The sequence below is a fragment of the Ursus americanus genome, chromosome 25, assembly GCF_024610735.1.
Source record: "Ursus americanus isolate L20-20 chromosome 25, mUrsAme1.1.p, whole genome shotgun sequence".
Taxonomy (NCBI): Eukaryota; Metazoa; Chordata; class Mammalia; order Carnivora; family Ursidae; genus Ursus; species Ursus americanus.
This window is the reverse complement of record NC_142151.1, coordinates 33,757,383-33,782,851: the sequence shown is the minus strand read 5'-3', so window position 1 is coordinate 33,782,851 and position 25,469 is coordinate 33,757,383. Positions and strand designations below refer to the sequence as shown.

Sequence of the window (25,469 nt, the reverse complement as noted above, 5' to 3'; positions counted from 1 at the left end):
TTAGGGTCTTATCAAGCTGAAATTGTAGGTCTGTTTATTAATCTAGGCTTTGATCTTAAACAGGAATTTTATTTTATTTTATTTTAAATGTGTTCCTTTTTTTTTTTTTTTAAAGATTTTATTTATTTATTCGACAGAGATAGAGACAGCCAGCGAGAGAGGGAACACAAGCAGGGGGAGTGGGAGAGGAAGAAGCAGGCTCCCAGGGGAGGAGCCTGATGTGGGGCTCGATCCCATAACGCCGGGATCACGCCCTGAGCCGAAGGCAGATGCTTAACCGCTGTACCACCCAGGCGCCCCTTAAACAGGAATTTTAAATGGTGGTACAGAGTAAATTTGTTAACTGCTCAACAGAATGATAGTCTACAAATAAGTCACCTGAGGAAACGCTGGATGGGCAGAAAAGAATGCTACAAACTGAAGTAATCATAATGCACAGTAAAATTATTATGAAAGACTCAAACCAATTATGCACTATTTGTCAGTCTCTCTCAGTGTATTAAAAATAAAAGAATTTAATGCACATGTGAACTTTGTTTTCAAACAAAACAAACTACAATTGATAATGGGTTCTTCTAAATCTATAATGTGCAAATATCACTGTGGCTTTGATCACTGCTTTTCTTTTCATCCTCCTCTATGAATATCCAACTGCCAGAACCACCATCTTACCCTTCCTGTTCCTCCCTTTTTCTTCTACAAATAACTTTGTAGCATGAAAGATAGCAACATAAATAGAATCTTGATTCCAGGCCTGAAGATGCATTTTCTTTAATACAGCAACAAGTAAATATGCACAACCAGTTTTAATTCAATGTATTAAATATCCCCAATTTGTGAGAGTTTGCTGACTGAATGAAGACGCTGAGCTTAATAAAAGATGCATCTAGAACACAGAAATGATTTTTACATACTACACCTAACTGGATACTCAGATCAGCACTTTGAAATAAGTATACAGAGAAGTAGCATTATCCTCTTTTGACAGGGAAGGCAAATGAATTCCAAAAGAAGTGACTTAGCTCTAACCAGGTCACACTGCTGATGTGCAGAGAAGCTAAAGCTTAACACAGGCCTCCTCATGGCTGAAAAACCTATACTTCTTGCTACTTTTTAAAAAAGATTTATCTCTTTTATTACTAATGATAGCAACTAAATTTAACAGTACCTTGCTAGCTACAAATTATGCTCTTAGCACCATTTCTCATTTTATAAAATACAGCTAAAAATTAAAAATAAAACTAAATAAAAGAGCAGAACAGCTTCATTAGACATGAAATTAAAACTCTATACAAAGGATGAAAGTGCTGATTCTTGTACTATTTTTTTTTCTCTTTTCCTTCTTACATTGATCTGGCACAAATAAATGCCAAAGCTGTCAAAACAAACTCAGATGCACCATTTTAGGATATCGACTTACCAACTGCACCTGCAGATCCATTAGCTATGGGGGTATGTCTTATAATGGCACATTACTTTGAAGGATGCTTTTGTTATCTCTTTCTTACAGTCAAAATTAAACGGGTTACAATGAATTACAAACACATCTTCTAATTCTTCATTTGGGACCATCCATTTTATAATGCACTTGTCTGAATCCAAAGAATATATGCAACTGTGCAATGCGATCTTAACATTAAGTAATTGGACAGATAAGGGCATGTGCTGCATTAGATAATGTTGTGTCTTTCAATTAGCATAATGAGGTGCAGGGGCAACCTTTCCATCAAATGGGAACCAGCCTTTATCCCACATAACATATGCTGGCATCTCTTACAGAGTTGTTATAATGGTACATGACAAGACAAACATCCCCTTGTTTTAAAAAGTATTTTTTTTTTGGTAAGAATGAGCAATGTAAATGTCCAATTTTATGCATATTAAATTTTTAAAAAGCAGGATGAAAAGAAAAACAACATTTAAAGAGATATTCTGTTGAATTTTATTGTAATTAAATATATAAAATTCTTTCTCTAAGCCGATTAGAAATTCCATGAAATTACGATTCTCTAGGCTTATTTAAAAAATGGAAATATAGTGCCAAATGAGGTGATCAATTACAGAGTAGACAATGTTTTCTTATTAGCATATTAAAGTTTAAAATGAGAATTAGCAGCATAATAAATAAATTTTATTCCGCAAATATTATGCACTAAAAGTACTAATTGCTTTCCTTACATGTTTTTTAATCACAAAAAATAATATCATAGAATAAATGATTTCCATTTAGAAATGAGAAAACCGAGGCTCAGAGAGGTTAAATAATCTGCCTCTAACCAAAGGTTTTAAATGATGGCACCAAAATTCTACTGAAATAGTGTTCCAGTGTCCTGGAACTTCAATAGTGCACACTGTCCTTTTAGTTAGTGGTTTAGGAACATAGCTTTTAGAATTAGAAAGCCCTGGATTTGAATCCCAGCTCTGCTTCACATTAGCTAGGTTGTAATCTTAACTTCCTTGTCTGTAAAATTAGGAATAATAATACCAGTTTCATGAAGTTATTGTGGGAGTTAAGTGGAGCAATGCAAATAGAAAGCTTAGCACCCTGTCTGATAATATATAGCAAGTGTTGAAATGCTGGTAGCCATAAAGTTGATTAATACAAGACCCTACAATTTTTCTTATGAAAGATTAACAAATGTGTTAGAAGTTACAGGAGTTATTTTTTCACAATAGAAAGGAATGAATCATCTCATTATATCACTAGAGGGCTGTACCTGGCATTGGGACCAAGACTGTTATCACTTTGTAGGTCTGTTTGTTGGTTTTGGCTTTGAAGGCTTTCAAAGGAAGTTATATTCTAAGCACACTACAGAATTAATTCACTTACAAAATACCATTTGAGCAAATACAATGTAAAAGGCAACGCTTAAAAAAGGTGATACCAAAAATTTGTTGGTTGAAAGAAACAATCCTGCCAACATTTTAGGTTTGATACCTAAAACAAGTTTTTCCCAGCATTTCTAAGGGTAAGAAGACCCTGAGTTTGAAAAGTCTTCAGAGTTACATACAAATTGTTGGTGATAAGTATGTCAAAAAACATGTATCTTCTAAATATGATAGTAAATACAAATTATATTCAGAGACTGAGATTCAAAAATCAGATTGAATCTTTCTCTTAGACACTTTTTGTTGTTATTCCTAAAAACATGTTTAATAATTTCTACTTTGAGTTTAAAAAAAAAAAAGATCTTGAAATATTTCTTTCCAGATGATCAAGCTAGGTATACTGAATCAGTCACTTTCTGAGATTAAATAATTAAGATATTGTTGGTATCTGAATTCCTGAGGAGGAGAGGGGAAGGTTACATCTATCATCAATGCCAGAGAAAGTATCCTCCCTCCCCTATGAAGAATTTTGTACTTCAAAAAATGTGTTCAGATTAAGTCTTAGTTCTATATCATGTTAGTTGAGAGATCACAGAAAGCTAATCAAGCTTAATGAGATTTAAAAAAGACCTATAGGGCACCTGGGTGGCTCAGGTGGTTAAGTGTCTGCTTTCTGCTCAGGTCGTGATCCCAGGGTCCTGGGATAGAGTCCCACATGCAGCTCTGCGAGGAGCCTGCTTCTCCCTCTGCCTCTCTCTCTGGCTCTCATGAATAAATGAATAAGATCTTTAAAAAAATAAAAAAGGTCTATATTTGAAATAAGAATGCTATAGTTTTTTAACCAAAATAAGTTTACTTAGGCATAAACATAATCATTAAATTTTATTTTTGCAACTTCATTTTGACAATGAATACTTGTTAAATCAAATCAAGTGCAAGATCTCTCAGCATGAAATTATGTGGTTAAAACCACCAGTCAGATCATGCCCATGTTCCTTTTTATTTTTGTCTTTCAAGAAACGGCAACTATGTTCAGTTCATCATACAGAAGCTTCTATTAAAAACATCAGTGACTCTAGAGACTAATATTAAAAACCAAACCCAAGAATCCTGGCTATCTGGTATCTGTGTTCTATAAAGCTTCAACTTATATTACCTCCCTATCCTAATGAGATTCCTGTGAGGTAGAGAAAAGGAAGACTTGTGTTCATTTCAAGGGTAGATATACCAAAACAGAACAAAAAAAAAAATAGTATTTAGCTATATCTAGTTTCATAGTTAAGGATGAAATCTAAACTTTTACTAGAGCATGAATAAGGTTTTAATAAACAGGCATTTTTAGAGTCCTGCTTGAGACACCAGCTATAAGAGAGAAAACTCAATATATGAGAAGTGTCAAACAGATCTGGATTTGAACTGAGCCTTGCAGGAGTTACATTTACAACACTATTTACTGTCTCTGAGTCTACTACCCATTAATGAGCATTGAACTGTATTACCTACCTTCAAATATTATTATAAGAATCAACTGAACTATGTGTGAAAATACGCAGTGCGGATCAGTACTTCAGTGTTTATTTTCTTCCTTTATTACAGAATCGTCATTTGTATCTGGTAAATAACGTAGTAAACTACACGGAACTTTAAGAGAGCTTATTGATGGCAGTCCTGTGAATAACCTGGCTTTAAAAACTAAGACATTAGAGTTCGTCATTCTATTTAAATGTTAGTCCAAGAAATTGAAAAAGCCAGAAATGTGGATTAGCGATATTAAGATATCATAGCAGAATTTTAACAGCAGTCTGTCACCCTTTTAAAATCTTTTCTCCCAAATAAAGCACTGAACTTTGGCAAGGCATAATAAAAATAAACTCAGAGAGCCTACAAAACATTTTCATTTTCATAGACAGGGAATAATAATAATAAAAAGAGCTATTATTAGAATCAGAACAATATTTTTGCCTGGTAATGCAGGGGAAAAGAAAAATAGAGCTGAGTACTTCTCCTACGAAAGACTATTTAAATGGACTTGGTATTTAGCATAAAAATGTGAGTCTAAGTTGGAAGAACATCCAAGGCTGAGCTGTGATGAAAGAGCAAATATAGTCACACCTCATATTACAAGAACACATTACAGCTATTTCGGAGAGGCTAGGACTCCCCAAGTGGAGAGGTCTGAGAAGTGCTCATCCCATTCTCTCTACCCCCTCCCCACCATACCCTCCCTGACCATACCTCACAGCCACTCAGCTATAAATGTCTTTGAGTGACATGCAAAAATGTGAACCTTCTGAATCACAGGATCTGCTTAATTAAGAGTCTGCCTGGTTAAGATTCAGAATTTACATGAAAGTTTATATACGAAATACCAACTTCATTTTAGGGGTCCCTAGTGGAAGATGGAGTGATTTCTATTTACCTCTTTCCTTATATTAATTATGTAAAAATATTCTTAAACTTCATATTTCCTCTTTTTAATTTTTGACTGTCTTGACACAGAATACACACACCTGTGCAATACACACATATACACCTTTTTTAGATGAATCACTTACCTCAGAGCATTATTTATTTTGAAATACATTCAACTATATATTAAAGTGGCACTCTATTTATAAACCTTTTAAATTTTAAAAAGTTTCTTCAACATACCGGCACCATCTGTTTTAATTTTGTTTGATGGTATACTGGGCTCTCCTATACCCAATGTATTGGTTGCTACCACACGAAATTCATACTCCATCCATGGGATTAAATCCACTGCTCTTGCTGCCTCCATATTTCCTTCAATGATTGGGGGATCTAAACAAAATGAATATTAAACAGAGAATATTAGTTGGACAACATCAATTTTATGATCCTCCATTTTTATTTTACTGTTCTGAGAAAATGGCACAAATTCCATTGAGTTGAAATAAAAATACAAACTAGGAATGACAAAATGTTAAATTCAAGGGACTAAGCAGAGAGACCATAAATAAATAATAAACTAGAAAAAGTGATATGTGTATGAATCATCTACTTTATAAGCCTAAGGTCAGAGGAGTGAAATTCTGTACTTCTATCAAGGTCCCAGGTCATGCTTTTGCTGCTAATCCCTGGGCTCCACCTGGAATAGCAAGAAACAGTATTCTAAAAGTAGAATCTAGAAAGATTTCCTGAGGCAAGAGTACAATTGGGGCAGTAAAAATTTTATGGACTGCCACTGATGTTGCATATGGGTAGTGAATGATTTATTACTAGTGCACCTATATGTTTATACCCTTTTTTAGTTGGTTTTGTACATTTTTACCCAAATTATTTGGGGGCATTGATAATAAATGTTATGATAGTTTATTAAGATTTATTAAGTGCTTCTCAGAATTCATGCTTCTAAGTAATAAAAAGATTATAAATTATGGGTAGGATATGATCCAAGATTGCCTAATGCATTGAGATATGATAAAACATACAACAAAGGCAGAACTATCCAGTATTTTAAGCTCTCTTAAAATATTTCCACATGTGTTTTTAATAACTAACCTACACACACATATGCATGTAAATACTTGTGCATCACTTATTTGGAAAATTTGTTCCTTCAGGCTTGTCTATGCCTCATCATCTTATTATTTAGGGAATTTTTATCTGTCAATGCAGACCATGAATATATAGCTTTTCAAGATGCTGTACCCATCTCCATAATAAATACTAAGGGTCCCCGTGTCCAGTTTCTGCCTTTGGACAAATACCTCTGTGGATCACACCATGCCATGCCTCACCCTACCATAATTTTAACTCTCCTGGACACTAATTTTGCCATCTATTCTCTTATTTTATTATGAACTTGTTCTCTACATTTGACATATATTTTTGACTTTCTGATTAAAAGTTAGGCTTTGCCTTCTCATGTTTTGATTCCGCCTCTTTATTTCTTATATCTTCCACCCTTCCCTCGCACCAAATCAGAATTTGCCTTACTTCATATACCGAGGGACTTCTTTCAGGTAGTTGGAGGAAGGAAGGTGAAATTTTAGTTTGTAAAGGGCTCTTCAGAAAGAAAAGGAAAAAACACAGCTGGATGTTGTGGCACTAGGTAGGGTGACCCCTCTTCTCTTCTAGAGACCTTCAAATAATGTTGAGCCTCCTATGAGATGAGAGGCTTTTATAGTAGTGGGTTGGATTGTGCCTATCAAAAAGTTTGATCTATGCCCAAATTACTAGAACCTGTGAATGTAACTTATTGGGAAAATAGTCTTTGTATAACCTTTCAAGTTTAAGGCTGGAATTATGTTAAAGATCTTGGGTTAAGATCATGCTGGATTATCTAGGTGGGCCCTAAATCCAGTGACAAGTGTCCTTATAAGAGAAACATAGAGGACGGGTGCCTGGGTGGTGCAGTTGTTGAGCGTCTGCCTTCGGCTCAGGGCGTGATCCTGGTGCTCTGGGATTGAGCCCCACATCAGGCTCCTCCGCTAGGAGCCCACTTCTTCCTCTCCCACTCCCCCTGCTTGTGTTCCCTCTCTCTCTGGCTGTCTCTCTCTGTCAAATAAATAAATAAAATCTTAAAAAAAAGAGAGAGAGAAACATAGAGGAGAGAAATATGTAAAACAGGAGGTTGCAAAGTGACCACAGAGGCAGAAGTTGAAGTGCTGTGGGGTCGCAAGCCAAGGATCATCTGGAGCCACCATAAGATGGGAGAGGTAAGAAATGAATTGTTCCCTAGAGCCTTTGGAGAGGGTGCAAACTTGCCAACACCTTGGTTCTGGATTCTGGCCTCCAGAACTATGAGAGACTAAATTTCAGTTGTTTTAAGCAAGCGATTTGTTATGGCAGCCCTAGGAAACTAATACAGGGTTTTAAAGTCAGAAGCTGATGGAACTATTTAAGAGTTTGTGATCTTATGAATTTGGGGGCCTAAGTAAAAACATATGGTAGAAGGCTCAAGGAGGCAGTCCAATCTCTCCCCTCTTTCCTATGCTGCCAAATCCCAGCACTGTTTAAATGCCTGAAGAATGGAAATGTTGGAAGCACTCCAAAGGGTCTTTCTTGACAAGGGTATGGTATTCTCATGATGGTCAAGTCTACCTCAGGTTTTTCTAAGCAGCTAGGCAGTCGACAGGTATGGGCAAGTATAGGTTGGGTCAAAACAAGAAGAACCAGATAGATGTGCAGTGGAAGCTGCAGCTGATAGACTGATTTTGAACACATCCGAGGATCCAATATGAAAATACCCCCAAATAAATGGAAGATCAGGTGTATGTTCAAAGAGTAGAAAATCATAACTGACCACAGAAAATATTTGGAGGAATGGTGAAAGGTAAAGAAGGAAAAGTCAACAGGGCTCCTTTTGTGGTGGGCTTTGGATTGCAGGTGAGGTTGTCAGTCCTTTGATTTTAATGACTGAGATGAAGAAAGAAAGAATAAGCAAAAAGCCTTGGAGTCACTACCATAAGGTAAATACCAGTGAGAAACCATTGGTTCAGGGATGCAAACAACTCTTCTAGAAGAGGAAACAAGAATTGGATGGTAGGAAGATGGACTTCTAGAATGTACCTTCTGAATGGTTTAGGAAAGAATTTGATACCTGTAAGTTAAGGAAAATATTCTCTACCAGGATTGCTAAAGGCATGAAAAGTGCTCTTTTAGAATAAAACCAATGATAATCATTCCTGTTAATATACATTCACATCAGAACTTACAAGAATATAAATATCCAAAACAAACATGTTTTGGTATATATTTATAATACCCCCCTAAAAAGGGGGGTATTATATACCTACCATTACATGCCTACCATCTATGTAAGAAGGAGGAATAACTTAGCAAAAAATAAAAATGACTAGCATTTTCATTTTAGAAAAATATATCTAGAATTAAAAGTGGCTCTTCTATCTGGCCTATTTTCCTTCCTCCAGATTGAGGCAGGACATTTGAACACCACATAATGAGAACAGGATTTAAAAGCTTACTTTCTCTTTAACTTTTTCTCAGTTCCAATCTCGAAGTAGGCAGTCCACACTAAAAATATTTCTTCTGCCTCCCCCTTGTTTGTGCATTTGTGGACATACACATGTTTTTTCTACTTCTGACACATGTTTTGGAACTTCTCTGGGCCTCGTATACCTAGCATAGTGTTTTTCAAATGGTACTACTTATTAAATATTTGTAACAAATATAAATAAAATATAAATACAAAAGTTATGCTTATTTTGAGTAGACAATGCAAGAAGCACAGCCTTGTGTACACAATCACTTTATAGTCTCCTTCATCTCTGAATCATGTAGGCTACAGTGAAAGACAAGGAGGGCATTCCTTTACCTTGCCCCACCACAAAATATCCAACACTGTATGGCTCTTATGCCTATATTCAGCCCATAAATTATCTTGTCAGAAGGTACACCTTGTCTCAATCCACTTAATCCCTTTCCCACTCTAACCGTGAGTTGATCCTTTCTCCTCTACTGCTACTGTGTTTTACCTCTATTATACATTTTTATTTCTTTTATTTGGGCCCTAAATATCCTTATAAATGGATTTTTACCCCATGCCATCTTCCCCCTCCTCCTTCAGTCCTCCTTCAGGATATGTTTTATTTTCCTAAAACCACCCACATAGAGAGTTTGGGAGCAGAGTTCGGCTTTGCTTTGGAAGCAGATTCATGCCCAAGCCAAATGGAGAACAGTCAGGAGCACAGGGACTTTATGTCCTCTCCCTTCAGCCAAGTTCTTTGCAGCCCATTTATTATTCCTAGAGTCAGAAAGAGAGGAGAGTACTTTGCACAACAGAGGCAAATGCTAGGAATCAGGACTGGGGTCTCAAGTTCCTGAGTTTCAAGTGGGTCAGTTTGGAGTCAGGCCATTTTTTCCTACAGATAATTTCAATATGGAAAATCAGATCTTAACTCTCTAGTGCCTGTCAGAGGCTTCTCTTTATAAAAGAAAAAAAAAACACACTGAATATTAATCTGATGGTTATTTAAATCTTAGCTTTGGTTATGAGTGTAAATCTCAATCAAAGGGATACAGAGCAGGAGACACACTCCTTACTTTAAACACTCAGGTCAAAAGACCCTCTTGAGAAAGTCTTATTTTAACAACCAGCCATAAACAGCAATCCATAGATTTATTTGCAAATACTTTGAGTCCATTCTGAGTCCATAAGGCTCAGAATAAAATCATTCTAACTATTCTTTGGTGGAAAAGAGAAGCAAGCCTCATGGGTATCCTAAGGCCAATAATTCATACTGCTTTAGTTGCCTGGCAACCATGCTAATGGCACTCTGCCTTCAGACCACACAGACTAGCTATTTGAAGAGCTTCAGAAATAGCCAGAATAACCTCAGGACTAAAAAAAACAAAAACAAATTGTTTCAAGAAAAACTGTAGGCAGTGTAATCCCACCTGCTCTAGATTCTCTGAAGTTGCCTAGTGAATCCTGGTATTTCCTTAGAATTTAAATACAATCAGAACCTTTAGCTTCTTCCCTCTCAATCCACAACCCAAGTATTTGAAATTATCCAGAACCCACTCAGAGGTTCTAACTTATAAAGCAGGTCCGTGTTTAGAATAGAAAAGGGCATTTAAAGGCTTCTCACTGGCTCTGCGTTACCTTAATGTCTCTAGACCCAACCCACAGGTCTTCTGGCAGAACTCTGCCAGATGCCATAGATTTGGCAAAGTTCTCTGCAGCAAAAGAGAAGCAAACTGTGCTCTGGCATCCCAGAAGATAAGATTCATTGATTCTTCTCTAAGGAAAAGTTGAATGTAGCCTCATAAAAACCCAGAAATTCATATTTGAAATAAGAACAAAAAAACGGAAGCTACAGAAAGGCAAAAAAGAAAATAATAAATTCTAAAAAGTAAGTATTCTGCAATGAGCCTAGTGGGTTTCTTTCCCCATTTTTTTAACCTATCAATGTGGCAAATAATTTTTAAAAATACTAAATAATAAGTAAGATATGGTAGATGAGATACTCATATACTGGTGGCAGGAATAAAAATTGTTTCTACCTTTCTACAGGTAATCTTTTAGTGTAGCTCACGGGTTTAAGCATGTTTACACTAAATAATTTACTTTTAAAATGTCTATTCTAAGGAAAGAATCTAGAGTCCAGAGGAATGTTTATGTGCTAAGATGTTAATTTATAATTCTAGGCTTCCACATGACAGAATTTTAAATATAAAAACATTTTTCTTCTTTATTTTAGAGACCATATCCCAGGTTGGCTCTCTCAATTGATCTCATAGCATGGCTTCTAGGCCTCTTTTTGTTTAATACCCTTCCATACACACCCCCCATCACCAACAATATTCTATAATTTTTCTTCTCCACGTAGCAGCATAGAATCAAACACAACATTCTAAATGTTATCTGTGTCTCTCGTAGAACCCTGAGAATGGCATCAAATTTCTGCTCCCTATTCCCTAGAAAGTCCAAGAAAAGTAATATTTACAGTAGACTGTTTTAAGGATATACAGTCTATTCTTTCATCTCATTATTCTAAATGTAATCCTTGTACTGCTGAAACTTTATATCTTTGAAAAATATTTATTGAACACCTTAAATAATTACCTTCATAAAACTGAGTTTAGTCCTGCACCTTCCATTTTTAGTGGACACCACTAGAGATAAAGACTACATGATTGCATTTATTGCAAAAAGTATTTTTCACTTCCACTTAGGATACTGACACAAGAGAACTTTACTTGCATAACTAACAAAAAGAACAGGTAAGACAATCTACAAAATAATCATTTTTCAGAGTTGGTCAGAGAGCTGAGTTTGTGAAGAAGTCTAATGAACTAAAGTCATCATAGGTAGACCAATGGGGAGAGGAGGACATAGTCATTAATGTTCATAAGAAGAAAACAGTTTAACTTTTCACAGATATTTAAAGATGAAGTATAGGTTGGGATGGCTGTATTGAATCCCCAGGAGCCCCCAAATCAAGGAGCATCTGTATCCATCAGTCAATTATTTTTTGTAGAACTTTGTTGTACTCAGAAAAGTTGGGGGCAGGACAAGGGGGCCAAGAGAGACCTCCCTCTGAGGCACAGACATCTCAGACCTGCTCAAGTCTCAGAGCAAAGCAGGAAAATGGAGACCCTGCTGCATGCACTCCAGGTCTTCCACTGAATAAGCATGTGACTGTGCGTGGCTGGGTGAGTAGCAGGTGAGCGAAGACAGATCGGCTTCCCCAGAGAGGGACTAGTGCTTTGGGTCTGCTGAAGTCTGACTTGAACACAGGAGAACTGAGAACCTCTCCCACCCCTAGGAACTCTGGGTTTTAGACTAGTTACCAGACAACAGCTGTTTGGGGCAAAAGAAGGGAAGCTGAAAGAACCCTCCCTGACAGCCAGGTTTCTAGAAGAGCAAGCTGAAGTCTGATGGTAAGATTGGAGAATATTCAGATGTGAGAGGGTTTTGATCTTATACTCAAATTTACTTGGCTCTCTACTGAACTGATCCCTCAACTACAGATTATGTTGACAAAATGACAATTTTAAAAAATGACATGCATTTTCCTGGGCACAAGTAATATTTACTTTAGGCTCTACTATTCTTTTTTACACAATGTTTGGATATAAAAAATCATTAGGACACAAGAAAACAAAGAAGTATGATTCATTTTTAACAAAGGAAAAAAAAATCAACAGAGCCAGACTTAAAGATGGCCCAGGTGTTAAATAATCAGACAGGGACAATAGAATAATCACGATAAATATGTAAAAGTTTCAAGTGGGAAAGATGCACAACTTGTATAAGTAAATAAGAAATTTCTATGGCATACTATGTAAACAATATTAAAAGGAAATTTGGCTAGAGCCAAAATCCCATGAATCATCTTCAATCTGTCCTTTCCCTCAATCTCCATACCTGATTTGTTAGAAAGTTCTGTGTTGCCTTCAAAAATACATCTCAAACTCACCCACTCCTCTCCACTTCTATCCCATAGTCCCAGCCAGTGACATCTCCCACCTGGACATCTCTCCCATATGCACCTGGACATCTCTCCCATATGCCATATTCTCCCAACTGTTCTCCATGTTTCTAGTTTTGGTCCTCCAGAAATCCCTTTTCCATACATTACCCAGTGATTTTTTCCCCCTTCAAATAGAAGTCAGATTACTGCTCCTTTGTTTAAAAACTCCTTATAGGACCTACAAGGCCCTGCATATCTTTTCATCCACTATTGCTATGTGCATAATGAACTACCAAATTTAGTGGCTGACATCAATTATCATTTTACCCTGTCTCATGTTTTCTAGACATAAAATTATTTATTATATATATTTTATGTGTAAAACAAAATTTTTATGGGGCCTACAGCATATAGAAATGTAATATATTTGATAAATTCTTCAGGGGACAGATGGAAGTAAAGCTATATTAGAGTAAGGATAATAACTCAAATCCACAGGAACAAATGAAGAGAATCAAAAATGGTAAATAGAAAGGTTGATATAACAAACTCTATAAATATGTACTTGCTTTCCTGTCTTCTTGTAGATTCTTTAGAAGACATTAACAGAAGAGTACAGGTTTATAATATATATATAGATGTAATATGTATAAAAATAACACATAGCACAAAAAAGGGTGTAAGATGCAAAAGAGCTATCTAGGAGCAACATTTCTATACCTCACTGAAATTAAGTAAGTAAAAATATGAAGTCTATTCTAGAATAAAGTTCAGATGTACCTGGCAAGCCCTAGAGTAACCATTAAATAAATAAATATATATTTAAAATTCATTTATTTATATACAGTTTTTATATAGTATATATATAGTAACCATTATCTCCATAGTAACCATTAAAAACTTAAAATATTACACTAGAAAATATTCACTTAATTCAAAAGAAAGCAGTAAAGAAGGAATAAAGGAACAAAAACAAGTGAAATTTGGTAAGCAAAAATACAACGGATGGTTACCACAGGGGAGGTAGGTGGGGGGATGGGTGAAATAGGTGATGGGGATCAAGGAGTATACTTGTCATGATGAACACTGGGTGATGTATGGAAGTGTTGAATTGTACACCTGAACTAATATTACACTGTATGTTAACTAACTGGAATTCAAATAAAAACTTAAAAAAAACAAAAAATAAATAGAAAACATACAATGGCAGATATAAATCTAACTATATAAATAATAACATTAAATGTTAATGGATTAAAGAATCCAATCTAAAGACAGTGGTTGTCACACTGGATAAAAAATAAGGTGCGCAGTCATTAAGCATCTGCCTTCAGCTCAGGGCATGATCCCAGCGTTCTGGGATTGAGCCCCACATCAGGCTCCTCCGCTATGAGCCTGCTTCTTCCTCTCCCACTCCCCCTGCTTGTGTTCCCTCTCTCGCTGGCTGTCTCTATCTCTATTAAATAAATTAGTAAAATCTTTTAAAAAAAACAAGGTGCAACTATACATTTCAACAGAAAACATACTTTAGATTCAAAGATACAAATAGGTTGACAGTTGTAAAAGATATAACGTAAACAGAAGCCATGAGAAAGTTGGGGAGACTATACTAATATCAGAAGCATCCTTTTTAAAATGCAACTCCTGCAGCCTGATTCTTCTTCTCTAATGTTTCTCTTTAGCACCAATCACCATATGACTTACTATACATTTTATTTATTTTTCCTTTTTTTAAATTTTATTTTATTTAAATTCAATTAATTAACATATAGTGTATTATTAGTTTCAGAGGTAGAGTTCAGTGATTTGTTATTTGTTCATCGCCATCTTTTCTACTAGAATGTAAACACTTTGAGGGCAGGATTGGTGTGTGTGTATGTGTGTGTGTGTGTTTGTGTTTCCCCTCTCTGTTTTGTTCATGGATGGTCAGGTGTATATCCAGCATCTAGACCCGTTGTGGCATACAATGGAGGCTCAGTGAATTGTTTAATAAATAAGCCTTAAGGGTCCTGATCTAGGAGCTAGGGATAGAGTAGTGAATAAAACAAAATCTTCATCCTCATGGAACTTACTTTCTAGTGGAATATATATATTTTTTTTAATGAGAAGTATATTTTAATTGAGCTACCCAGTAAGCATACATAATTAATGGAAATGATTACAATTATTATTCCCTTTTCAAAGCAAACAAAAATTTTAAATGTGTTTATTACATTTTTTTCTCTAGTATCTACAATCAGTGTCAATTTGTCTAAATATCTAATATTACCTATAGTTTCATCATTATCATCCATTTTCATAGTCTTCAGAAAAACAGAAACTGCCCACACACTTAAGGTTTACCAAACATCTAAATGGTTTTTTAGGTAATTTTTCAAATGGCCTGATTTTGCCAAACATATTTATAGATAACTCTTACACTCACCAGCATAATGTAATAGAAATATTTTACCTGTTTCTAACTCATGTGTATTTTACACACTTATGTGGAGAATCGCTTAGTACTAAAATATATGTAAACCTCATAACAGACTTCAAGTTTATAGTTGGTTCATTTTCCATGATAGGAATAAATTATCAAAGAAAACTAAATCTAAATTAAAACCTCTCAGTGATCAATACAAATAAATCCCATTACCTTAAGACAAGGCAAAAATGAGAGCAGGTTTGGGATATGCTGGGATTAACTTTTTCATTTTTTAAAAAGGATAAACATTTTATTCATTTTTGTATTTTTTCTTCCCTCTGGTGACAACTGAGCACATATTTCTATGTCTTCATTATGTAATCTAAAAGAAACTCTAGCAACTATAAGTTTGTTTAAAAACAATGTCAAAATAACAAACAGAAGCAGGTTATCTCATCAAAAGGATCATCTATCTTCTTTGACGTTATAAGAGAGAAACTGCTATGTGATGTTACAGGCTAGTCATGACAAATGAGAATGGTAATAATTACAGACACAGGAAGGCACCCACTTACTCATTTATTTTTTTTCCTGATCAACTCTTAGAAAATCTTAATATAAGAAAAGAAATTAAAATCCAAAACTTCCTTGAAGATATGTTTTGAGGAAATTCAAAGCCGGTAAGATCATCTTTGAGAAGTAAAGGTTATGGTAATAAGAATTGGGTGCTTAAATTAATATTTATAATCAAAGTGGCTTTTTAAAAATGCAGAATTGTAGGACCTATATAATTGTAAAAAGTGGGTCATGAATAATAAGCTATAGATGTCATTTACCAAAAAAGAAAAAAAAATGATTTCTCAAGATTTTTTTCCCTAATAAATCTTAGAATTGCACAGAGCTCAAAATAGAAAACCAGGAGGCCTCTCTTTGCTTTCCCATTATAGATACAGACCCACTGCTTCTTCCCCTGCAGTTTTAAAAAGTCTAAGTTCCTTGTGGTTTTCTTCACTACTAATGCACTGGGATACTTAAAAAAAAAAAAGTTTAAAAATAGAAAAGCATGTTGAGGTAGACGATAAAATCCTTAAAAAGTCCAAATATTCATTTTTTTATGAAAGAATTCATTTAAAAATATGTACAGATTAATCAGACAAATGAAACTCACCTGTCTTCGCATCTTTCCAATCATCTGAAAGAATAGTCTTGGTCTGAATAGTATATTTAGATATAGGACTGTGATTGTCTGAACCACGGCTCCAAGTAAGAGCCACAGAAGTAGCTCTAATGTCTTCTATTCGTAGACCACCAGGAGGTCCTGGAGGGCCTGGAAAGAAAATTTGAGTAATGAATCAGTGAATCCCAATTAGTGAATTACATACACATTAGAATACAAAAGATCTTCTTTGAAATTAATCTAAAGAACATTTATATGATATAAGCAATGTTACCACATCCCTTTTAAAAATAAACTATAGGAGGTAATAATAATAGTAGTATTTATGGTCTTCTCTAAATGATTTCACAGTGTCTCTTTTTAAGTAAGGAGATAAATGCTATCATTTAAAAATGGCATTATTATTCAAGATACATATGACAATCTTTGGCTCACAAAATGGATACACATGAAAATCTTTGACTTATAAAATGCAGTTGGCATTAACAGGACCTAACAGATTGTGGCACAGTGCAATTTAAGAAATGCTTGCCGGATGCATAAATCAGATATGGTAGCACAATTCAGTCCAGATATGAGAATAGTTAGTCAAATATTTCACTGTGACTCCCACAAATGGAACAAATACTTTTTTATATCCGTAAATGATTATAGGCAATTTATTTTATTTGGAGTAGAAAATACATACAATCTGGGAATGATTGTATGTATCATTTTGCATAATACATTTCACGTTAGTTATAGTAACAGGGATAAATAATATTAAAAGAAATATTTATACTTCTATAAAATGTAGAAAACAATTGCCAACTCAAGAGATATACCAGAAATGCCCTGAAATATCATATAATATGTTGAAGAGCCTCAGACAGAAAAATTATTAATGCAGAACATAAAACAATGTTAAAAATAGGTTTTCATAGATGCTTCCTAACTCAGCACCAATGTTATTCAATGAGAGCACTGTACCTGGTGGTAGAAATGAAAAGATAAATGAGACATAACTTCTAGATTTTGAAGAGCTCTTTGTCTTGAAAAGGGTGAAATGGACCAGCAAATAAATAACTATAACCAAAAGCAATAAATGCCATGATAATGGCATATAAGATATTTATACATTGCATCACAATTTCTTGCTTTCAAAAATGAGAAAAAACATGCTTTAAGTGGTACAGTGGCATCCGTTGCTTACAATGCTAAAGAAGTTTCCCAGTTAATAGAGACATCCTTTAATAGACTTTTCAGAAAATACTATCACTTGTTTTCTTTGCACCAGAAAGGGTCTATGCCTAATGAAATTAGGCATATTAAACATAATTACAACTTTGTTAAAATGATATCTTTAGTTATTCATATTGAATATAGTACTAAATAAGACATGTGTTTTTATCTCTTAGCTAAATATAAATGCCTTACTATTTATTTATCAAATCAGATGTTTAGCCTACATGGCTTCATGGCTTTTTTTTCTCCAAATGGGTTTTGGTCTTTGCAAAGGTATAGACAATCTCTTTGGGTTTGGTCCCGAGGGGAAAAAGGTGTAGGTAGATTTACACAAATATATTACTGCCAATACTAAAATAACACAAGACACATCCTACTGATGGTAGTAAATTTTATTATTTGGAGGTATATAACATATAAATAGAAAGGTAAATAAACTTTCATAAATGTATAATTTGTAATAGTGTACTTATACTTCTTGATGTTAATTAAAAGTAAAAAATACATCACCCAGAACAGATGCAATATTCAGAAAGAAAATACAGAACACAGGCAATATTCGGAAAGAAAAAAACTGCATTTTCATTACCTCATTACTTCACATAAAGCATCATCCCAAGTTAATGACAAAATGGAATATTTCAGAGTATTAAAATTTAAAAATAGAGATAAAGAATATAGGAAATTATTTTTAAAAGAAAGAGAAAGTCATGCATTCAGATACTTTTTCTAAGCACAAAGGTATGAAGAAAATGTTAAGGGGAATTTAAGACAAAACTGCCATAGGTTAGTCTTTAACCATGAAAGTGTAAATTATATGCCTGCCATTATTCTCTGAAGTTCTTAGAGTGGCAAATGAGTAATATTTTAAAAGGTCAGACTAAAGTTGTATGTTATGAACATATTTGTTGGAATACCATATGCATAATAACTTCACTCGGTCATCCATTCAGTGAAGAGCGACATTGTTGAACAAAACACTGTAATTTCCTTTGTCCATTTTTTCCCCTCTGATATATCCCTGGCCTCAAATGGGTTCTTAAATATTTTGGTGAATACATAAATGAATTTATCACAATTAAACTTCAGATAGTTCTATAAACATAGCAGTCATCCACAATACAAGCTCCCTTCTTCCATTTGCCTTGAATATCATTGTAAAGAGGTGAAGTTAAGAGAACAAATGGAAAGGTGTTGGTTGATATCCTCAAAACCCTGATGTGGCAATGTTATTTAGTAATGTGGAATAGACCTATTCATCTAGTAAACGACTCCAAATATCTCCTGGGAAATACCTGAAAGAAAAATACTATTAAAGGCAGAGATTTTAGAGTTTAAAATAGGCTTGACTGAAAATTCTGTATCCTGATTTACCTTGGGCAAGTTTTTCAAGTTTATTAAGTTTCCATTTTATCATCTGTAAAATGGGAGTAATAAAAATTGATCATATAGAATTGTTTTTTAGGACTGAAACAATATCTTTAAAGAAGGTAATGGTAGACCTGGTCCATAGAAAGCCCTCAGTAAACTTTAGCTACTAAAAGTATTACTGTTGTTATTCCTGTAAGAGCTGTCTGGGCATCTGAGCTACTTAGGAGGAGTAATTCTTAGTATTTGTTAATAACTGGGAGGGCTCTGTTTAACAGAGTGTTCATTTACCACTTGTTTTCACTTAAAAATAAAGTGTTTTTTTGATACATTCGTTGAAGGTGAGGAAAAGTTGGGAATGTGAAGTTCCTTCATTTGTACTAAGAAATCAGGATGTAGCAAAAACGGAGGAATGGTACTATAGAGACAAACGTGCACAGCCTGGGAGTTCAGCTCAGGGCCATACTGAACTATCTCCAGGAGGAAGATTTTCAAAGCAGTGTGGCTGATAATACTTGTTCCATTTTTCTGTTCAGAATGGAGAAAAAAGTGTTACGGTAGAAAATAAAATAATGCAACTACTTGTTCCTCCAGCACACACACAAAGGCATTAGGAACTGGTCACCCTTGGTTATTCTCTTATCAATGGGGGAAAACAACCAAACAAACATGATTCTGACCCTAAGAGTTCCTCCTTCTTTCCTCCCTCCCTTTCTGTCTCTCTTTGCCTCCTCTCTTTCTCCCTCTTTTTCTCTTCCTCCTCTTCCCCTCTCTTTCTCTTTTTTCCTGCCTCCTCTCTCCCTCTCTTCAAGCTCCTACTGTTGTACAAGCACTCTCAAGAAATCAATAAGTAAAGAATTGAAGCCAGGAAAAATGTAAGCCAACAGACTGTTACATGCAGCTTATTTCATTAATACTCTACTAATACGTCTTTCCAATTTCTTAGGTGGCCCTCAGGCAGATAACTAATGGCTCCTAAGAATGTTATATATGCCAAATTTTAATTATAATGACACAGAGACATTGGCTAGATAGAAAGGACCTTTGGAATTTGATGTACATTTTAAATGTGAGATACATTAGGTATGAAATTATTTTAGCCTTCCATTTTCTTTCTCTCTTTTGTTTTTACTCATTAAAGATCTCAGGTGGGGGGTGTGGAGGAACTGGGTATTTCTCTGACTAGTGCTGGCAAAGCTTTCTTTCAATTCTTCTCACTACCATTAGATACTTAGGAAGCCAGAAAGAGAAGGAAAGGAGGAGAAAAATGAGAAAGATCTGGTGGAGGAGATGAAAAGTTATTTAAGGCATACTTTTTGTTTTTGGTTTTTATGAAGACAGTCTGACCAAATTCTCCTAACAGTGCCAAACTTCAGTGTTAATACTCTGCATCTCCTTTTCCTATTCGAAGTCATCGTGCTCTATCACTATCCTTCTAGGAGCTACCTTTCTGTACTTCTCCCCATACTTCCTTTTCTATTACATTATCCTCTCTCTTACTATTCTTTTTTTTTTTTCACTTATTATATTGTTTTCCTCTGGCTTGAAATATCCCTCTCAGAGATTGCTGATTGAGAACATTCCATAAAATCTCACCTACAGGGTATAATTAATGGTCTACCAGGGTCCTTAGTGTTATGTCTCTACATTGTAGGTTCTTCAAAGTCAGGCAGGAGTCTACAATTACTGAAACTTGTTTCTATCTTTTTTTTTTTTAACCTACTGAAGGACTGTAGAAATAGCCAGAATGGTCTGCTATCATCTGTAGTTCAATGCAGTATCAATTTGTAACACCTATACTCTCTTTCCCTAAATTTCTCTATGTTCTAAATGTTTTAACTATGATATCATTGATTGTGGGCAAATAACAGAAACACTTCAATATGTAATATAGATCACATACAGTTTAGAGCTCATGTAAGCCAATATCTGTACATTTACCAAAGGATGCTGAAGTCTAGAAGGGCTATGGCCAGAATCACACAGCCAGTCTATGTGACAGAGTGCAGAATCAGGACAAGAGACTGGGTTTCCCAGCATAACCCACACAAAATGAGAAAAAGCCCATTTGAGATTTAAATCTTGCTGCCCAAATGTGCCTATCTGTAAAAGGCCTCCAAAGAACTACCAACACTGCCAAGTTTACCCTATTATTTTCTTGATTCGTCTGTATTTTTTAAACAAATGTGAACTCATAACAACATAAAATTTACATGACATAAAATGTTAGTGAATAAAATTTTTTTTAAGATTGTATTTATTTATTTGACACAGAGAGAGAGGCAGGCAGGGGGAGGGGGAGAAGCAGGCTCCCTACTGAGCAAAGAACCTGATGTGGGGCTTGATACTAGGACACTGGGATCATGACCTGAGCTGAAGGCAGATGCTTAACCGACTGAGCCACCCAGGTGCCTCAGTGAATAAAAATTTTATATTGTATATTTTAATAAAAATATTTTAGTGAGTCCTTATCATATTGAACTAATTGCTAAATCTTTCATAATTCTTACCAATAACCTAATGATGTAGCTGACATCATTCCTATTTTACAGTTGAGGAAACAGAGACATGGATAGATTAAATACTATAGTCGTCCAGCTAGCAAATGACAAAGCTAAGAAGTAAACACAACCAATTTGCCATGAGACCATCTTTTCAATAACTATAGTACAATTATTTAAAACAGCATTATCAGAATCAAAATAAAAAATGGTATTGAGCTTTCCTTTGGAGACCTTTGTTGTTCGGAATCATATGAATTACTTGGGCACAGCTGTATACTTTAGAAAAAATGACAAAAACTGTAATACATTGACCATAACTTTTCAAATCTTTACTTGATCTGTTAACTCAGATAAATGAAGATAAACACATCGCCCATCTATAAATTCATACTCAGTACATCCCCAATTTTTCTTGATCACCCTAAAGGCATTTATCAGTCTTTCCTGAATTTTATCAGTGTCTTTAGGAAAAAATACCTATGTATGAACAAAACACAGATGTGATTTCCACTCAGCTCTTATTCATATGTAAAGTAATCAGAGGAAAAAATGAGCAAGAACACAATTTTTTATCAATTTTGTCATTTCTTCTTAATGAATGTAGTAATGTTCAATGAAAAAGAGTTTAGACATGTGAGGAAAATAGCAAGGAAAAAAGGTACTTTCAAAATGATTATTCACACACTATAGTCTGACCATATTTTCTCAGGCAATAATTGAGACGCATTTTCTGATGAGTCAAATGGGATAGAAGACTTGAAATTGGGAGCGTCCAGAATTAAACAGGATGCATAGCAGCTATGACCACACCCCAGACATCACTGAGTCCATGCTAATACTTAGGCAGTACTAAATACAAATGTACTTTCTTCCTCTTAAACCCCAACTTTCTAAACAACCAGACCCAAAAACTGCTGGTCTTTTTGGGACCCCCTTCCACATGGCACATGCTTTAAATAGAAGAAATCTTCATGTTCCAGAGTTGCTGCAAGCATGAAAGATATCTAGCATCACTCTCTTTCCACCTGTAATTTCCAGTCAGTAATTAAAGCAAACACCACATGCAAATATTCTGTGGTTCATTGTTTATTTTTACTAAAATAGCAAATTTTAATGAAAGTTAAATGTTAAAGAATGTTAAAAATTTTCCAGAACAAATCATCTCCTCTTTTAAAACAAATTATCTTAAAATGACATTACTGAAAGAACATTGGTTATATGAGGATAGGCGACTTCTTCGCTACCAGAATGTGTCAGCTAAAGTCCTTTATTATTACAGGCCTATTTCTGTTCTCAAAATTAGTTAAGACAATGGCTCTACCATAATGTTATGAAATACAGTTCATGTCATGTGGTTTTGTCAATGTTTAAAGCTGTCCTAAGATGAAGCTGAATAGTAAATATTCCTACCATTTAATAGGAGTATGGCAGTTTTTTAACCTCTAACATTTATAAAAGTGAACTTAGATCCATCAGTAATGAGAATAAGGCTAAAGGGAGAGCAATGAATTTGCAGAACCTCTACTTGTCATCGATGCAGTTTATTTAAACAAGAATATTCTCCCTTTCCTGGCACAGGGAAAGGAATACTTGTCATGTGATTTCCTTCCTAATTTTTAAACTCTTTCTTTTCAAAACTGTATTCCCATCTGGTCTTGGTGGTATACTTTCAGTTATGGACTATGTAAGAAGATGTCCACCATGATGATTCATGCACATAGCTCCATGATGATATTTATAGGTACATGAGAATCTCAAGTTAATTTTAAATATCTTATTAACATGACAATTGAGCTGGATCTCTAGTCTAAACTCTAAGACAGTTCCATCTGTGACAATGACTGAGATAAGAAAATTTTACAAAATTAAAAAGATGGAAATAGTAACATCTTGAGCCAGAGACATTTATTCATTTATGATGACTAATGAATTATTTTAAAAAGAACACTACATATGTATTTAAGAGTCATATGCATATCTCTCAAAGCTTTCCTGAGAGTTCTTCCAACAACAGATGGCGTTGCTTGAGTTACTAAATGAGAAGTTCATATAATACCCTATGCCTAAATATAAACCTGTTTAAGAGCAAAACTATTTCTGGGGAAGAAACAAGAATTTTAAGCATATCTCTCTGACCAAAGGGGGAAAATGAAAGTATTTTCGGACAACGAAATTTAAGTAGTTCCAGAAGGAATTATATACACTTCCTTTTTATCCTTCACTTCTGTTCAAGTCCTTCCAGTAGGAGTCTCCAACTTCCTGCCCAAATTAAAGCTCCAAGAAGGCTGACAGTAGGAGTTAATAAAATTAAATATGCATGCATGCTGTTAATGGCTTGGTATCTTCACTTAAACCTTGCTACTGAGGTGACAATTTTCTCCACACGCTGTCCATTTTCACTTCCCAACCCCAGGAATTGTTCCAAAAACCCTACAGAGCCATGGACAGTCTTGAGTTGTTTATTGCTGCTTTTCATCCATTCTTGCCAAAGAACATATATATGGCACCAGGATACAAAAGACTATTGGAGTAATGCCCCTTAGCATGTGTCCTAATTAAGATGAGTCCTTAGTGAATTTGACAACAATACTGTTCATTACCTGCTTGGTTAAATAAAACAGTCCATTCAGTGGCAATACTCCTGTATTATAATTCACCAGTTCTTCATAATTTTTTTTCAGATAATGAGCTAATTTCTGAGATATGTAATTTCAAAGCAAAACAGGACATGAAAACACAAAAATTTCACTTGGCCATTATAAGATGTACTAGGTTAGTTCACTAGCCATTTTTCATATTAGTGAAGCTATATAATTATATTTTTAAATATCTTCCTGTTCAAAAGTGAGTTTAGAAGTTTCAAAAGGAAAAATCCTCTAAGAACTAGATTGGAAGGGAAAACTGCAGAAGCTACAAGATTGAGTTAATTAGTAAAATCTAGTATAATATGTTAAAAAAAGAAAAAAGAAACAAAGCTTTCACACAAATGGTGAGTGTCAACGATCACCAGGTTGGAGGCAGGCTGGCACAGACGGGGGGAAAAGGGTCCACCATGTTTTTCTCTCCACCTTTTCTGTTTTTACCTGCAAGAGGAAAGATCAAGACTGAAGGGACAGTGTGGATGCCCAGTTAGGGGCAAGAAGCCATGTACTTTGGGGATTTGCCATGAGTCCTTGATGGGTAAGTGGAAATAAGAATAAAGAAAAACATCTTCTCCTAGACACTGGAGATGGGAGTCCAAAAGAAAAAAGGCTAAAGTGACAAGCTTTGGCCCAATCAAACCTCCCTTCCCCAGGAACAGTGACTGCCTTTCTAAAGAACAAGAGCTGTACCTGGATCCCTCTCCCCCCCACCCTGCCTTAAACTGACAGACACTAGAACCTTCGTAATATCATGCCATATAGTGCAAGTCTACTTACTAAAACATATGCCTGAAGGCTTCTAACTAAGAAAAAAATACAGAGGGTGAATTTAACAATGATTCTAAAAAACTAATCAGTATTTGGGAATGGATGTCACAGGAACTTGTGTCTTGAGTAATATGGTATTTATTTTTTATGCATATATATACATTAACAGCACAGGAGGAGGAAGTAAAGGAAGATATTTATAAAAAGTCTCCATCATCAGTGTGTGAATTCTGACTATTATTATTCTCTTTCATAAATATGGAATCTGAAGCTTATAGTGATGAATGGACTAGCTTAAGACCACAGCTTAACCAGTAGGTGAAGTGGCTTTTTAAAAAATTTTTAAAAGAGTTTATTTATTTATTTGACAGACAGAGAGAGCACAAGCAGGGGGAGTGGCAGAGGGAGAGGGAGAAGCAGACTGTCTGCTGAGCAGGGAGCCCGATGTGTGGCTCAATCTCAGGACCCTGGGATCATGCCCTGAGCTGAAGGCAGACACTTGACCAACTAAGCACCCAGGTGTCCCTGAATTGGCTTTCTAAGGTACGTTCGCCTAATGCCAAAAGTCATACCTTTTCTATTCGCCATATAGATCTTTTCATGACTGTATGTGTATATTAACTATATTATTAGAGAAAATCATGG

The 25,469-nt window shown here is 35.1% G+C and overlaps 1 protein-coding gene across 2 annotated transcripts in view; it reads right to left on the bottom strand.

Annotated features, from left to right (window-relative positions):
* The window catches only part of CNTN1 (contactin 1), a 341,046-nt gene that overhangs the window by 58,872 nt on the left and 256,705 nt on the right, over nucleotides 1-25,469 (bottom strand). The window contains exons 17-18 of one of the 2 annotated variants that reach the window (XM_045801266.2): nucleotides 16,310-16,468; nucleotides 5,482-5,631 (exon numbers count right to left, since the gene is read on the bottom strand). In XM_045801266.2, coding sequence (XP_045657222.1) covers nucleotides 5,482-5,631; nucleotides 16,310-16,468 — 309 coding nt within the window. Of the gene's footprint in view, nucleotides 1-5,481; nucleotides 5,632-16,309; nucleotides 16,469-22,503; nucleotides 24,498-25,469 lie in introns of those variants that run through there. The other variant, XM_045801267.2, reaches the window with a different exon arrangement.